This window comes from Microtus oregoni, unplaced genomic scaffold (assembly GCF_018167655.1).
Source record: "Microtus oregoni isolate MIOR12 unplaced genomic scaffold, Mior012 000020F_ref0000438, whole genome shotgun sequence".
Lineage (NCBI taxonomy): Eukaryota > Metazoa > Chordata > Mammalia > Rodentia > Cricetidae > Microtus > Microtus oregoni.
The window spans coordinates 17,259,038-17,276,006 of record NW_024543079.1 but is presented as its reverse complement, the minus strand read 5'-3'; the positions used below and the strand labels follow the sequence as shown (position 1 = coordinate 17,276,006).

The 16,969-nt window shown below is 48.1% G+C and overlaps 1 protein-coding gene and 1 pseudogene across 3 annotated transcripts; one reads left to right on the top strand and one right to left on the bottom strand.

Moving 5' to 3' along the window:
* Positions 1–833: 833 nt before the first annotated feature.
* On the bottom strand, positions 834–7,874 carry Nrsn2 (neurensin 2). 3 transcript variants are annotated; one of them, XM_041670529.1, is made up of 4 exons: positions 7,743–7,760; positions 7,590–7,630; positions 5,142–5,315; positions 834–1,651 (listed from the first exon to the last, which is right to left on the bottom strand). In XM_041670529.1, exons 3-4 carry the CDS (start codon positions 5,304–5,306, stop codon positions 1,229–1,231), a joined length of 588 nt encoding a protein of 195 aa, XP_041526463.1. In that variant the 5' UTR covers positions 5,307–5,315; positions 7,590–7,630; positions 7,743–7,760; the 3' UTR covers positions 834–1,228. The 3 variants fall into 3 exon arrangements, with proteins under 3 accessions (XP_041526463.1, XP_041526464.1, XP_041526462.1); XM_041670530.1 differs by lacking the exons at positions 7,590–7,630; positions 7,743–7,760 and adding an exon at positions 7,789–7,874; XM_041670528.1 differs by lacking the exon at positions 7,743–7,760 and having other exon boundaries at positions 7,590–7,736.
* LOC121460381 lies at positions 6,743–15,305 on the top strand (annotated as a pseudogene).
* The last annotated feature ends 1,664 nt before the right edge of the window (positions 15,306–16,969 follow it).

The window sequence follows — 16,969 nt, the reverse complement described above, 5'->3', positions numbered from 1 at the left end:
GACTGGGCTGTGTGGAAGCCTGGCATCTATCGGGTTGCGGTTGGGGACTGGCTAGTGCGGCGGCTGGGAAGGAAGATGCATGTGACAAAGTTATTCTGGACTAGGGACCCTGATTGAGTAACCAGAGAGCCCCAGGGATGAGCCTGCCTCTCTCTTCCCCACGTGGGTATTAGTTTATCAAGTCTGGCTTTCCATGTGGATTCTGTGGATTGCATGGGGGACCTGTAGTTATCAACTGATCTTCTCCCCAGCTTCTCCCCCCTTTGGGGACAAGATCTCGTATGCAGCCCTGATGAACAGGAACTCACTGTGTAGACCAGGTTTAATGATCTTTTTTCTTAAAGGGTTGTCCTAGGGAGCAAATGAAAATCAAGAACTTAAGCATACAGTAATCTTGGCTAGGAACCGTTTCTCTCTCTCGTTCCCCATATTCTAGTGATCTGGGAGAAAAGAGGCAAAGGCAGTGTTCATCTGAACTGTTTATTGGGGTGAGCCAAGATGGAGAAGGTGAGAAGCAAGGAGGGTACATCCCGCAGGGCGCAAAGGTGGTGGGGATTTGTCTGAACCTTCTTCCTGTCCCTAAAGGCCAGCTGGTCTGCCACAGGCTCCTCTGCTGTCCTGGAGCGCCCTCTACTGTCCCACAAGAGGAAATCTTTCTGGCCGGACAGTCCATAGGAAGAAGGGGATGGGGCTTCCAGGAGGGCACACTTATTAGGAGGGTCAGAATCAGGCCCAGTGGGGCATTGCTGTTTAGGGGATGGACTTTGAGGGGCAAAGATGTCCCACTCTTCCTAATCCCTGAACTTTATATTTTTCATTACTTTTCTTTGTGAGTGTGTGGTGTGTGTGTGTGTGTGTGTGTGTGTGTGTGGCGGGGGAGGGGGGAGTCAAAGGACAACCAGAGGAAGCCAGGCCTCTTCCACCTTGTAGGTCCCAAATATGGAACTCAGGTTGTCAATCTTGCCAGGAAGGCCCTTCACTCACTGGCCATTTCACCAGCCTGGACAGACGTTCTTAGTTGAGTTTACTCGTCTTGAGCAGATTTCACCAGCCTGGACGGGCGTTCTTAGTTGAGTTTACCCGTCTTGAGCAGATTGGAGCATAAGACTTATTGGGGGGTGGGAGGGGGCTATGAGGGTTCTGGAGAAACTGGCACTACAGCGCGGAAGAAGGGTGATGGGCGAGGAGGATGGCGGGGGGCAGTGTCTGCCTTCTCTAGCCTGCAGACTTAGGAGTCCTTTTGGGGCTGGCTAGTCTGAACAGAACACTGCCCCAAAGGACTGGTGGGAGTCAAGAACCAAGACTGATTGCTGACATCATGGAAGCCAGGGGACAGCTGCTCGGGCTCATCTCTGAAGACCTCCACAGGGCTGTCAGCTTCGGAGACCAAGGGCTCTGCCTTGATGTCCTGGTTCAGCCAACTGGAGGTGGCCAAGAAGAGGCAGACAGCCAGCAGGATCCCCGCTGTCCCGCACAGCGTCGCTCCTGCCACACGGCAGGTGATCAGAGCTTGGTTATAGTCAGCAATTGGATCATCCAAAGATGAGAACCGACTGACATTGACCAGCTCTAGTTTGGGGGGCACTGCATAGCCAGTGGTCAGGGCTGCCACACCGAGCAGGAGAAGCAGGGACGCCACGGACACGGTCACCTGAGGAGAGCAGACAACAGCAAGCATCCAGGCTCAGCCGGGGTCCAGGATCATAGGACCATGAAATGGGCATCACAGAACATCCTCACAGGACCTAACTGACAGCGCTGGGGGCAGAGACCAGGACTTTGAACATGTTAGGGGCAAGCACTCTGTCACTGAGCTACAGCTTCAACCCCTTTTGAATTTCAGTTTGAGGCCAGGTCATGACCAGAATAGCCGAGAACTGTCTATATAGCCCAAAATGGCCTGGAGCCGGTCTTCTAAGTCCTGGAATTGCAGGTGTATGTGACCATATCCACTCTGGTAATGTTTTCCCTCAATGGCAAAGCCAACCTTGAGTTCTGTCCATCATTATCTGGGCCCCATATAATGTATGTGCATGTATGTGTGCATGTGTGTACGTGTGAGTGTGTACGAGTGTGTGAGTGTGTACGAGTGTGTGTGTGTGTGTGTACGTGTGTGTGTACGTGTGTGTGTGTACGTGTGTGTGTACGTGTGTGTGTACGTGTGTGTGTGTACGTGTGTGTGTGTGTACGTGTGTGTGTGTTGTACAGAGGGGTTGCAATGGTACATGTAAAGGTGAGGGGTCAGTCTCTGGTATTGTTTCTTGGAGCTGTGTAGGTTTTGAAATAGGATCTCTTTCCAGGAAATGGAACTGGTTAATTAGGCTAAGCTCATTGGCCAGCAAGTCCCAGAGATCCTCTTGTCTGTCTCTCCAGCAATAGGATTAGAATAATTTTTTAAAAAATATTTCTTTATTTTGAGACATGATCTCTCTAGGTAGCTTTGTTTGTTCTGGAACTTGCTATATAGCCAAGGCTGGCTTCGAACTCGCAAAGTTCCACCTGCCCTTTAAGTGCTGAGATTAAAGGCATGCACTGCCATACCCAACTCTACCTGGCATTTTCACATGGGTACTGGGGATTCACCCACGTCCTCATGTTTGCAGGGCAAGCACTTTACTGCCTGAGCTATATCCTCAGCTCTATTTGGTACCCATCTTACCCCATGATCCTTTCCACCCTCCATCTCTTTGCTAGGCTGATGCTCAGATATCCTCAAGTCTTATTTCAAGCCATCCCTCCTCTGAGATGTGTCTAGGACACTTCCAGTTTGGGCAGGTGTCTTTCTCTTTACACAGCCCAGGGCCAATTAGTCCTCCAGTGGAGCCACCTCTGAACACATTTGGACATGGAATTTGGTTCTTAAGTGAGTGATGTCTGCCTGTTTCACTGAACTGTACCATCTGAGAGCAAAGGTTGGGCACGTCTCTCAGCTATCAGGAGACTGAAGTAGGAAGATGGTGATTGTGAGGCCAGCCTGAGCTACAGAGTGAGTTCAAGGCTAGCCTAGGGGGACCCTGCCAGAAAATAAAAAGTAAAATGAGGACTTGTGGTGTGGCTCAGAGGTAGAACGTTTAAGTGCAGTCCCTCATCACACATATGCATGCATGCGCACACACGCACACACCCTCAACACCCTCACACACGCATACACACTCACACACCCTCACACGCAAATGCACTCAAACCCTCACACACGGGCACACTCACACCCTTACACAGGCATGCACACACACTCACGCCCTCACACAGGCATGCACACACACTCACGCCCTCTCACACAGGCATGCACACACACTCACGCCCTCTCACACAGGCATGCACACACACTCACGCCCTCTCACACAGGCATGCACACACACTCACGCCCTCACACACATGCTCTCCTGCCTCTGCTGACTAAGTTCTGCCTGAAACACTTTGTTCAGGAAGTCTTCTCTGGTCATCCCAGGTTCCAAGGCCATTACCTGTCCTGGCATCTCTACACACCTGATCTGAGGCTGGTCTCTCTCCACAGGTTAGCACCTCTAATGGAAGGAAGCCCTTTGGGAGCAGAACGAGGAACCCTCTGCTTCAGTTTCTCTACAGTATCTAGTGTGATGAGCTGGGCCCATCGCAGGCACCGACTGACACCTTGGCTGTACGAACACCAGTTGTCTGTTTCTCACATCTCTCAGCGGCCTGTCAGTGGTACCCCACAGTGGGGAACCGCGATGAGACGTACATGAGATGATGTCAGTGGTACCCCACAGTGGGGAATCGTGGTGAGACGTAGGTGAGATCAACTCCACTTCCTGCCACTGGGTTTCCTCTCCAAAGCCATGGTAATCAGCACAGAGCTGGCAAGCAGCCCAAACATTCAGACTTCTAGGAACAAAATGCTTTCATTCCTTCTTCATTTCAATCATTGGTTTATTAATTATTAATTAATCTATGTATTTCCAGTCAGGTCTCACTTGGTTGCCTAGGCTGGTGTATAACACACTATTTCTATCTCAGGCTGGCCTTGAACTTATGAGCCTTCTCCCTCAGCCTCCCAAGGTATGGGCCACAGTTTTTTTTTTTTTGTTTTTTGTTTTTTGTTTTTTTTTTTGGATTTTTCGAGACAGGGTTTCTCCGTAGTTTTTTTTTTTTTTTTTTTTTTTTTTTTTTTTTTTTTTTTTTTGGTTCCTGTCCTGGAACTAGCTCTTGTAGACCAGGCTGGCCTCGAACTCACAGAGATCTGCCTGCCTCTGCCTCCCGAGTGCTGGGATTAAAGGCGTGTGCCACCACCACCCGGCTGGCCACAGTTTTATTATGCATCCCAGGGAGGCCTTCAGTGAGTTTCTGGCTATTGTAGCTTGATCTTTCTTTCTAGACAGATGTAGTTCAGGCTGCCTCAAATTTGTTATATAGCCAAGTGTGATTTTAAAACTCTAGTCCCCCTGCTCCTACCTTCCTAGGTCTAGGATCGAAGTTGGGCACCAGTACACCCAGTCCATACAGTGCTGGGGATCAAACCTAGGGCTTCACTGATGACCCGAGTCATTGAGGCCTGGAACCTACAGGGAAGGCTGTGAAGTTGCACTTTTGCCTCCGCATGCACATCTGCATTTGCACACAAAGCACTACACACACACACACACGTTCTGTCAAAGTGCTTAGATGTATTCAGTCTGCTTGTATGAGTGTGTACTTGACTATGTCTGTGCACCACACACGTGCCTGGTGCCTGTGGAGATCAAAGAGGGCAGCTGGAGGTACTGATGGCTGTGAGTCACCATGTGGGGCCTCTGTAAGAACAGTCAGTGCTCTAACTGCGGGGCCATTTCTCCAGCCTCTGATAACAATGTCCATAGGAGGGGCACCACAGAAGAGCGTGAGGCTGGTGGGCTGTGTGGGCTGAGAACATGGGGAGCTGGAGGACTAAGAAAAAGCTGGCAAACTCCTCAGTCCTTTGCTGGATCCAGCGTTGCCAGAAGGTATCCAACCTCTGTTCTCTTCCAGAAAATGAGCTTTGTTATTGAAACCTATCTGCACTGTATTTTCTGTTGCTTGAGCATGTCACTCCCGACTACCCCATCGTCTCTCTTCTACCCACACTCTGGGCCTCATCCAGTCCCCCGTCCTCCCCAAAGCCACAAGAGTCATTCCTTTGGCCTTACCTTCCAACATAATGGGGGCCAAGGGCTGTAGTTATACTGGACGAGGGGTCCTTCTGGGTTATCGCTTTCCCTGTAGAAGAGACCGGGGTAGGCTTCGATCCCATACCACGTACTTTCCTCCACACTGGTGCCATGGCTACAGACACACGAGCGACTGCAGCTCATCTTGGATCCCTGTGGGCACAAGTACAGTGACGGGGGGGGGGGGGGGGGGGGGGGTGTGAGGGGAAGATCAGCAGGAGTTGCCATGGCAACCCTCTCACCAGGAGAGGCCCATTCACCACTCCTCACTATCACTGGACAGCTCCCCTGGCAGTGCACCTAGCCGGTCAGCTTCCCCTGTTTTCCCCTAAGTCCTTCATGCAGCAGCCAGTGGTTTTCAGCCTTATGCCTGGCAGCCGTCTGTCCATCTGCCTGTTTTCTCCGCAGACCATCCAGCAGCTGGAATGTGACTCTGGAACCAGAGAGCTGGGCTGAGACCCAGACCTACGCTTCCTTGATGTGACTTTAGCCATGTGTACTGACCTCTCTGGCCTTCTTTGTTTGCAAAATAGGGCTGATAATGACAACTGTTTCATTCAAGGGACTGATATGATAATTTTGGTGTTTTCTTCTTGAAATTTCTTTATTAATACATAAAATAAATTTATTTATTCAGATGTGTGTGGTGTACATGTGCGTGCATGTGAACATGTGTGGAGGTCAGAGGAAGACTTGCAGGAGTCGGTTCCCCTTTTACCCTGTAAGTCCTAGGACTTGAACTCTGGCCATTAGCTTGGTAGCAACATGCATCTTTACCCCCTGAGCCATATGAACAGCCCCCATTACTGTGCTTTCTGTTATTATTTCCTTCCTCCCATGACTTTGAGAGAGAGGTCTTCATGTGCCCTGTCTTTCAGGACTCTTTCCGGGGTGATTTTCATAGATGATTCTTGTCCAGTGGGTGGGAGACCTCGGGCTGCATGGTCCTGAAAACCTAGGGCCGACTGTCACAGCATACAAGTCTCAAGGAATTCTGAGTCCACAGAAAGTGAGACTCAGGGTCCCCCAAGATTAAGGCCTCTCAGTCTTTTTGACTGTCAGATTTCCAGGAAAGACCATTTAGGAACCCACAAAAGGAAACTCAGATCCGGGGGATAGAAGGGACTTGTGTTCATCAAAGTGCTGGGAAGGCCTGGACTTTCTGCTTCTTCTTTCCCACCTCCCTCAGTTCCCCGTGCAGCTTCAAACAAAATCAGTGCACTTGTTCTGAACAGTAAGGGGATCTAAGACCCTTTACAACCTCAATCAGTGTGACCCCAGGATCCCTTCACACGCACACACACACACACACACACACACACACACACACACACGGTGCTTTTGGAGACCCCAGTGAGGCACAATGTGCATACGGGTGCTGACTGGATTGTGGCTCTCCACTCTCCCCACAATTCAAGGGAAGGAAGAAAATAAAGGAAGGAATAAAAAGCAAAAGCCAGAGAATGATAAGTGGTAGACGCCAAGTGTAGCAAATGAGGTCTAGACAAGCAGACTGCGGGGACTCTGAGGAGAAGGTGGGGGCCGAGGCCTGACCAGAGCAGAGAACACCGGATGCGAGGATGGAGACGCTGGTGAGGAAAATGAATGGGGCTGGAGAACAGTAGGTAACTCAACCCAAGCGGAAAGTCGAGGCCCAGAAGGGGCGGGGAGGGACACAAGACAAGGGGCCAGAGTCAGCCCCTCCCCTGTATTTCACACTGGCACGGCTTCCAAAAGCAAAGGAACGGTTTTTCCTGCTGATACTAAAGAAGGAAGGTGACCTTGAGTGAGCCTCCCCCCTCCCATCTTAGAGTGGGGTGTGGGGAAAGGACAGAGAGCGACAGGATGCTGAAGAGCCCTGGGGTTGCCATGGAAACATCCAGGCGTGTGTTCCTAACCTGCAAAGGGAGAGACTTGATGAGAAGCGAGTGGGAAGAGGAAGAGGCTGCGTAGGACGGGGCAAGGAGTTCTGTAGTGGCGGGGACGGGTCTCGAAGGAGACCTGTGGGTTGGAGGACGCCCTGAATCTGTCCTTAGGCACGCCCACCCCAGCGCGGCTGGAAAACCCTCCTTGGGAGGAGGCTACGGAGAAATCAGAAACACCAGCTCTGATCCCTGACCTGATCACCCTTTGGGGCGAAATAAACTGAGTACTTTCCCAGGGGGGAAACTGAGGCACGGTGGAATGGGAATAGGATGTTGGAGAGGGGCGGGGAACTCATCCTTTGAAGCCTCTGCCTAGTCTATGAAACCTGGGGTGTCAAGGCCCACAGTGCCAAGGGGCTCTCTATCACCTCCACTTCCCCGGGCCAGACACAATTGTGGCCGGACACAATCATGAAGGGGAGTGGGGGTGGGGTAGCGCTCCTAGGAGCAGGGGAGCCAGCCGGGTAGGGGTCGAGCTACATGGAGCAGGGACTGAGCTCACCTCTGGGTCTGAATCTCCGGAGCCAGCAGAAGCTGTCGGAGCTGGAGCAGAGCAAAGCGAGTTTGCTGCGCGCAGGCGCAGCAATCCCGGGCGGGGGTGGAGTGGGATGGGAGGAGGTGATGGGGGGAGAGTTGCGGGGGAGGGGGTCCGAACCCAGAGGTCAGCTTTGCAGACTGTAGTCCTAGGCAGATCCTCAAACCTTGTCCTTTCCCGCGTTCCCTTCTCTTTCTTCCGAGGGGCTCTATGTGTGCATCTTCTTGGGCATCTTCGGTGTGTTCAGACTCCTCAGCCACACTCCCATCATGCCTCAGGGCAGACTCCTCTCACGGAAGACCGGTTTTCCCATGAGCCTCTGTCTCCCCACTGTATCTTCAGACCCTTCTCGGGGTCTCTATTCCTCCAGGTGCCTCTAATCCATACAGAACACCAACATCCGGGCCCAAGAATGTAGCTTACATGAAACATACATAAACCATGGGTTCTACCCCAGTAATTTATAAAGCCAGCATGGTAGCACCTGCCTGTGATCCCAGCACTCCAGGGGTGGAGGCAGGAGGATCAAAAGTTCAGGGGCATTCTTAGTTATATACCTAGTTATAGGCCAGCCTGGGCTACATGAGACTGTATCTTTAAAACCAGCAACAAACACTACCTGTTAAGCCAGCCTGGAGGTGCATATCAACAATGAAGGCGAGGGAGGAGAACCTCCGATATGGCTTATACAGCAAGACCCTGTCTCAAAACAAGAAAAGCTACGGATCTTGAGATCCTCTCAGGGCCTCTAATCTATGCACTGCCTTGGTCTCAGCAGCTGCCATCACTGAGCCCCGTGTCTCACTGACATTTCCTGGGAAGTCCTTGCTGCCGCGAGAGTCTTCTAGTCTCACTTCCTGTTCCTATCAGAGCCCACCATCCTCACTTTTTGAGCGTCCACCCCAGACTAAGGATGAGTTGCTCTTACCTTGAGATGAGACTCAGGATGGGAAGGAGGAGGACGGAGTCCATGACGCAGCCTCTCTTATGCTCCATCCCTGTTTAGCTCCTGTGGCGGGCAGCGTTTGTCAGGGGCATCCCCTTAGGGAGTCGTCTTTTGATCGGCTTCGTGGCTTGCCATGTGCTTGCCCATTCGCTGTGTGGTTCTGAGAGAATCATCTCTCGGAGCCTCATCGGAGGCACAGGATGCCTTCGTATCTTGAGCATCTGTGGTGGCTGAGTAAGAATGGCCCCTAAGGGCTCATATAGGCTTAGCCATTTGGAAGTGGCACTATCTGAAAAGGAATAGGAAGTGTGGCCTTAGTGGAGTAGGTTTTGCCTTGTTGAATTAAGTGTGACATTGGGGGTGGGCTTTGAGGTTTCAAAAGCCCATGCTAGACCCAATCTCTCTGCCTGCCTACCTGGGGATCAGTATATAAAGTCCTCAGTTCCTGCTCCAGCACCACGTGTTCCGCCATGCTCTGCACCGCGAGGATAATGAACTAACCTCTGAAGCTGTAAGCAAGCCTCCAATTAAATGCCTTACTTTTATGAGTTGCCATAGTCATGAGATCTCTTCACAACAATATAATAGTGACTAGGACAACATCTATTCTGGCACTCCCTGTGCTGGAGGCTAGGGACATAGAGCTAAGTGAGCTATACGTGATTGTACTGTGTGTTTCTTTTTCTGTATCATATCCCCGAGCTCCCCCTAAGTGCTTTACTGGGTCAGTATTTACGAGCAGAGACTAATAATAGCCACAAACAAATGGTGCTCATTATGTGTGAAGAGCTTTGTATGCACTACAGTACTTACTTGTGTGTGTGTGTGTGCTTGCGCATGCGTGTGCACACGTGTTGGGGAGCACCCTCACTGGGAACACGAGGGAGGGAATTTAAGGATGTCTGATGTTATCATAGTGAGATAAATGAATTTCTGGAGGTCATGGCAAGACAGAGTACCAAATGCCCTCGGAAGTGGGGCCAACCTTGGGCCAGGATATGCATGATGCTTTATACTAAAAGTCAACTTGACAAGATCTTGTATCACCTTTGTATCTAGGCAAATCTCAGGTCTGTGAGGGATATCTAGATTAGGTTATTTGAGATGGAACACTCACTTCAAGTGTGGGCAGCACTAACCCATGGCCTGGGTCCTGAATCGTACAAAGGAGAAAGCTAGCTCAATGCCACCATTCATTGCCCTCTGCTTCCCAGTGTTGTGTGATTTTTTTTTATTCTTTTGACCTTTTGGGGGTCCGCCACCCAGTTCCCAGATAAATCACACATGGAGGCTTATTCTTAGTTAGGAATGAATGGCCTTAATTTGACTTGTTTCTTGCCAGCTTTTCTTAAATTATCCCAAATACCTTTTGCCTCTGGGCTTTTTCTCTATTTCTATATACTCTTCTTCTTCTTCTTCTTCTTCTTCTTCTTCTTCTTCTTCTTCTTCTTCTTCCTCTTCCTCTTCCTCCTCCTCCTCCTCCTCCTCCTCCTCCTCCTCCTCCTCCTCTTCTTCTTCTTCTTCTTCTTCTTCTTCTTCTTCTTCTTTTCCATGGCTTGCTGTGTAGCTGGGTGGCTGGCCCCTGATGTCCTCCTCTCCTTGTTCTCTTGCTGTTCTTTCTTTCTATTTATTCTCTCTGTCTGCCCGCCCTGCCTATCCTTGCTCCTGCCTCGCTATTGGCAGATCAGTTTTTTATTAGACCATCAGGTGTTTTATACAGGCAAAAAAAAATCACAGCTCTAGAATAAACAGGAGAAGAAATCCGGGAAGAGATGATAAGGATTGAGAAAAAGAGGAGAGGAGGACTCCAGGGCCCAGTCATGCAGCCGCCAAGCCAGACATGAAATAAGAAGGAAAGAAAAGATATACAGAAATAGAGAAAGGTAAAAGCCCAGAGGCAAAAAGTAGATGGGATAATTTAAGAAAAACTTGCAAGAAATAAACCAAGCTAAGGCCAGGCACTCATAAAAAAAGACTAAGCTGTGTATTTATTTGGAAGCTGGGTGTGGGCTCCCCAAAGAGTAGAATTTTTTTGTTTTCTTCTTCTCTCTCTCTCTCTCTCTCTCTCTCTCTCTCTCTCTCTCTCTACAGCTACAGTAACCAATACAAAAGGAGTGTTCAATTGTCTTGTATCCTTTGTCTGCTATGGGAGGAAGGTGGCCATTGGGGTGAGAGGCAGATGGGAGACTGAGAACTGAAACCAGGGGAGGGGACCCAGCTTTGACTCTTGGTTCTGCCACTTGTAGCTCATATGGTGTCACCAGTCTGAACATCACTCTGTCTCAGAGAGCTTGAGAGAGTGAAGTGAGCCATGCTTGCAGCTAGGTGTTCGGTGCTCTTGGGGCAGAGTTAGAATATAGTCAGTTATTACCATTGTTGTCCCTTGTTGTTTTGTTTGCTTGTTTTTAGAGATGGGTTCTCACTTGATAGTCCTGGAACTCCCTATGTAGACCAGGTCTGTCTGCAGCAGAGATCTGCTTACCTCTGCCTCCCAAATGATGGTATTCACCACTGTTGTGGATATTTAACTATGTAAAGGTGTGTTACATTTGTTTATGTTGCAGGTATTAATTCAACTATATAAAGAAGTATTGCATTTGCTTATGTGTTGGCGGAGGCTGTTCATTTGTTTCCGGCCTCTCAGAACCGAAATAATTATACAGAAACTGTATTATTTGCAATACTGTCTGGCCAGTAGCTTAAGCATATATCTAGCTAGCTTTTATATCCTAAACTAACCATCTCCATTAATCAGTGCATTACCAGAGGTTGTGGCATACTGGCCAAGTTTCAGCAGGCTCCAATGGAGGCATCTGTCTCCTGTAGTGGCTACATGGCTTCCCACTGACTCCGCCTACTCTCTATCTTTTCCAGCCTGGCTATATTCTGTTAAGCCATTGGCCAAAAGCAGCTTCTTTATTAATTAACCAATAAAAGCAACACATATACAAAAGGACTTCCCACACCATTTATACTGCATTTGTTTAATTATGTAAAGATGTGTTTCTATTTTACCTTGCCTGCTTAAGGTACCTGATTGGCCTAATAAAAGCTGAATGGCCAATAGGTAGGCAGTAGAGGGATGGGCAGGGTTGGTGGGCAGAAAGAATAGATGAAATGAGGAATCTAGGCTTGAGAGGAGAGAGAGAGAGAGAGAGAGAGAGAGAGAGAGAGAGAGAGAATATGAATGAGGGAAAGAGAGGGACATGCCTGGGATCAGTCAGGCAGTTACCAGTCAGTAAGACACAGAGTAAGACATACAGAAAGAAAGAAAGATAAAAAGCCCAGAGGCAAAACACGAACAAAGAGAAACAGGTTAAAATAAGTTATAAGAGCTGGGGGGGGGGGGGCTCAGAGGTTAAGAGCATTGTCTGCTCTTCCAAAGGTCCTGAGTTCAATTCCCAGCAACTGCATGGTGGCTCACAACCATCTGTAATGGGGTCTGGTGCCCTCTCCTGGCCTGCAGACATACACAGTGGCAAACAGCACAGAAAACCTCCTTAAACAAGGTGGAAGGTGAGGACAGACACCTGAAAGGCCACACAAGTGCTATGGCACGGTACCTGCATGCAGCTGCACATGCACAATAATAAAAATAATATAAAAAATCCAGGAAACAGGGGGCTGGAGAGATGGCTCAGAGGTTAAGAGCATTGCCTGCTCTTCCAAAGGTCCTGAGTTCAATTCCCGGCAGCCACATGGTGGCTCACAACCATCTGGAATGAGGTCTGGTGCCCTCTTCTGGCCTGCAGACATACACACAGACAGAATATCGTATACATAATAAATAAATAAATATTTTAAAAAAATCCAGGAAACAAAATGTTGTGGGGCCATAGAAATGTCTCCGAGGGTAAAAACACTTTCAACCAATTCTGATGACCTGAGTTTAATCCCTGGAACTCACGTGGTTGAAATAGGGAACAGACTCCTGCAAGTTGTCCTCCGACCTCAACATTCATGTTATAGTACATGTAAGTGTGCGCACATACACAGAGTCAATAAATAAAACATGCAATTAATATATACCATACACAAAAGTGTACACTGGATTCTCTACTGCCCATGCCCAAAGACAGATTCTGATGGTGTCTCATCTACTCAGGGTAAACGGAAAAGTTTGGGCTGGTCTGAAGAATGCCCCCAGCTCTTTGTGCCTTTCCGTTTTCATGGGGAGAGCTTTTCCCTTCTTATGTGACCCTTTTGGCTCCGTGAATACTTTCGCTAGCGCAATATGGCAGAAGTCATTAGTGCTATCTCTGAACTTGCATTCATAGGGGGCAGTTTCCTTCCTGCCCTCTCTTGGAATACTCATATGTGAGAAGCTTCCAGGTGTCTCTTTGTCCCCAGTTCCCATGCTAAGAAGTCTGGTCACATGGAGAGGCCTCATGTGGACGCCCCAGGTGACAGGCTAGACTCCTACCTCGCAGCTGGTATCAGCTGCTGCACTGGGCCGTACTTACCATGTGAGCAAATCATCTTAGATATCCCAGCCCTCACATGATATCACGTGATCACAAGGACCATCCAACCAAATCCTGAAGACCCACAGAACTTGGCAGAGAGTAAAATGGGTTTGTCTCTAGCTACTGGGTTTGCTAGAGAGCAGTGGAAATATAAAGTCAGACAATCTTGGGGGCTCATGCCTGTAACCCCAGCATCAAGGAAGCTAAGGCAGGAGAAGTAGTTTAAGGGCAGACTAGGATCCAAAGTGAGACCCTATCTCAAGAAAAGAAAGAGAAAAAATAGGGGGCTAGAGAGAAGGCTCAGTGGTTAAGAGTACTGGCTACTCTCCCAAGATCTTGAGTTCAATTCCCAGCAACCACATGGTGACTCACAACCATCTACAATGAGAAGGGTGCCCTCTTCTGGCCTGCAGGCATACACTGCATACTAAATAAATAAATAAATCTTTTTTTAAAAAAAAAAGAAAAGAAAAAAAGAGGGGGTTGGAGAGGTGGCTCAGCAGCTAAGAGTACTGTCTGCTCTTCCAGAGGTTCTGAGTTCAATTCCCAGCAACCACATGGTGGCTCACAACCATCTGTAATGAGATCTGGCGCCCTCTTCTGGCTGGCAGGCATATATGGAGGCAGAATATTATATACATAATGAAAGAAAGAAAAAAAAATAAAATAAATACCAAGCCAATCAGGTTTGCAAGACCTTGAATTTGGGTTCCCTTACCTCTTTGACCACATCTCTTTCAGGTCCTTCACTCAAATTGAACCCCAGCTACCCCAACTCCTCTCTGCTGCTTATATGAGCCAAGTACCCAGGCAAGTTCCTATCTCAGGTCTTCAGGCCATTGAACACATTTGTTTCTCTTCCTGTGTCTTCTCTTCAGGTATCTGCAAAAATGGTAGCTTGCTTTCCTTGAATCTCTGCTTATATACCACCTGAGCAAATGTTTTTATTTCTTTTAAAGCAATGTTGGAGAGCAAAAATGTCCTCATAAATGCTAAATAAGAACTCTGTCACTCAGTTCTGTCCCAACCCTTAAAAGTTGATTTAAATCTTTGTGCAAGTCAATTTTGATGGCATAGGCCTATAATTCTGTCTATTAAGGAGATCCACCTGTCTTTGCCTCCTGAGTGCTGGGATTAAAGGCATGTGCCACCAGGCAAGCTGAAGTATTTAAAGAAAGAATAAGCCATGTAAGGATGGGAAATACAGGGCATCTGGTTTCTGTATGGTGCTTTGTTAACTTTGAATTTCTTTTTTTTAAATATTTATTTATTTATTATGTATACAATATTCTGTGTATGCTTGCAGGCCAGAAGAGGGCACCAGACCTTATTACAAATGGTTGCTAGGAATTGAACTCAGGACCTTTGGAAGAGCAGCAATGCTCTTAACCTCTGAGCTATCTCTCCAGCCCCAACTTTGAATTTCTTAAATGCGATATACAAAAAATAATAGCCGCTGAGAAACACTGAATTATGGAAACTTCTAAATTAAATCAACCCGTATATTATAAGAATGTCTTCACTTCAGAGTGGAAGTCAAAAGTATGTTGCATTAGGAGAGAGGTTATGTCTCTGTTTCCACAGGAAACAAAAACTTATGATTCTCTTCAAAATTAATGAAGACCAGATTTCAGGGGAGACTTCTTGAAAATCTTGACTACAGACAGGAAAAAAAGAAACCGAAAGGAGTCAGTCACCTTGAGCAGCGAGAGTGCCACGGGCAGAGCAGGGGCTGCAGGGGAGTGGAAGTGCAGACTGAGAAACACAGACCACCAAGGCACTGCTCGCTTGTTACTCCAGTTCTGATCCGCTCCTGTGCCAGGGGTCTAATCAGGCCTGTGTCTGCCTCCGGCTTCAGCCGACCGGAGGCCCCATCTAAACGGCCTTCCTGCAGCAGCTCCCCTCTCCAGGTGGCCGGCAGGGAATTCCAGACCAGTGTTGTTTCCCGGGACATTGACACAGCTGCCAAGTTTATTGGTGCTGGGGCTGCCAAAGTTGGTGTGGCCGGATCCGGGGCTGGCATCGGAACCGTGTTTGGTAGCTTGATTATTTATTGGCTATGCCAGGAACCTGTCTCTCAAACAACAGCTCTTCTCCTATGCCATTCTGGGCTTTGCCCTGTCTGAGGCCATGGGGCTCTTCTGTTTGATGGTCGCCTTCCTCATCCTCTTTGCCACTGGAGGCTCCATGGGGTCACCCAGCCGTCCCTGCTGCTTCGACTCCATGCCGCCCGTGTGCTGGAGGGCGCTAAGCTTTACTGTTAAACAATAACGTTTGAAAGAAAGAAAGAAAGAAAGAAAGAAAGACTATAGACAGGTGACATATATGCCGATCCCTCGACATGGAACTAGCTCAGAAACTGGATAAGATGATCTTGTTGGCTACAGAGTCCTCATGACTTATTATTACATGCCATCCTTTCATATGGCATGGATAGAGGTTTGGTTATACAGTCCAAGTGGACTAACAGAGTTGACAGATGCCTTTTACCTGCTCAAACATAAAACAAAAGGCTGGGCAGTGGTGGTACATACCTTTAATCTACTTGTGAGGCAGAGAAAGGTGGATCTCTATGAGTCTGAGGCCAGCCTGGTCTACAAAGTGAATTCAGGAGAGGCTCCAAAGCTACACAGAGAAACCCTGTCTCAAAAAATAAAAAAAAAGGAACATACTCTATATATGTTTTACTCTTGTTTAAGATATTTTTGTATATTGATACAAATTTAAGACTATTTTTGTTATACTGTATGTACGTGTCTTTTATTGTTAAAGGTACCTATGCACCTCATTTTAAAATATAATGTACAATTAAGAAATACAGGTTAGGCCGGGCGGTGGTGGCGCACGTCTTTAATCCCAGCACTCGGGAGGCAGAGGCAGGCGGATCTCTGTGAGTTCGAGACCAGCCTGGTCTACAAGAGTTAGTTCCAGGACAGGCTCCAAAACCACAGAGAAACCCTGTCTCGAAAAACCAAAAAAAAAAAAAAAAAAAAAGAAATACAGGTTAGCAGTACATCATGTCATGGCATGAGAACATACACACATCATACATAAAACCACACGAACACACAAAATAAATGGTTTATACGCAGCACTCCATTGCTCCATACAAAAGGAAACGATTCGGCTGTTGGAGGCTGGATGTAGTGGTGTGTGCATGTAATCCCAGAATTCATGAAGAAGCTGAGGCAGGACAGAAAGGAAGTGAACTAAACAGTGAGGCCACCTTAAGCGGTGAACTCTCAAGGTGGATGACTTTGGGAGCTGTGCCACACAATGGCTGCTTTTAATGGCCCTAAGTTGTACTGAAAGAGGGTTAAGATGGGAATTTTTTACTAAGTTTGTTAGTTATTGGTGCTTAAAAAATGACTCAGGGGTTCCCAGTTTTCTGTAAGCAGGAAGCAAATGGAAAAATCTTGCTCCTCATGATTGCTCTGGAGCTCACTGCCCTCCAGTGGCGCCTCAGCACTTGTCTCCTGCCCTGCAGTTATCAGCTTCCCTCAGCAGCGCAGGCTCATCTCAGCCTATGAGGCATCAGGTGGTAGAATGAGACTGAGTGGCTGGAGATTTGGGGCTCTACCGTCTTTGGATTTCTTCACTTACCTTGATTGACATAATTGCCTCGTCTAAAATGGTGGCCCCTCTCTCTAACCAGCCATATCAATTCTGTCTCCACCTCCCTAGTGCTGGGATTAAAGGCGTGAGCCACCACCTGTTTCTCTTTGAGACTGGATTAATCTATTACTATCACCTTTGTCTATTCATTGTGTGTCCATCCACTGAAGAGCAAACTCCGTGAGGAAGGGGCTGTGACTTCCTCATTGATGAATCTTCCATCTTTAAGACAGGGCTTGGCGTAAGTGGGTGTCATGAGTTTGCTGCAACAGGGGACCGGAGAGATGGCTCCATGGTTAAGAGCTGTTGCTCTTCTTGCA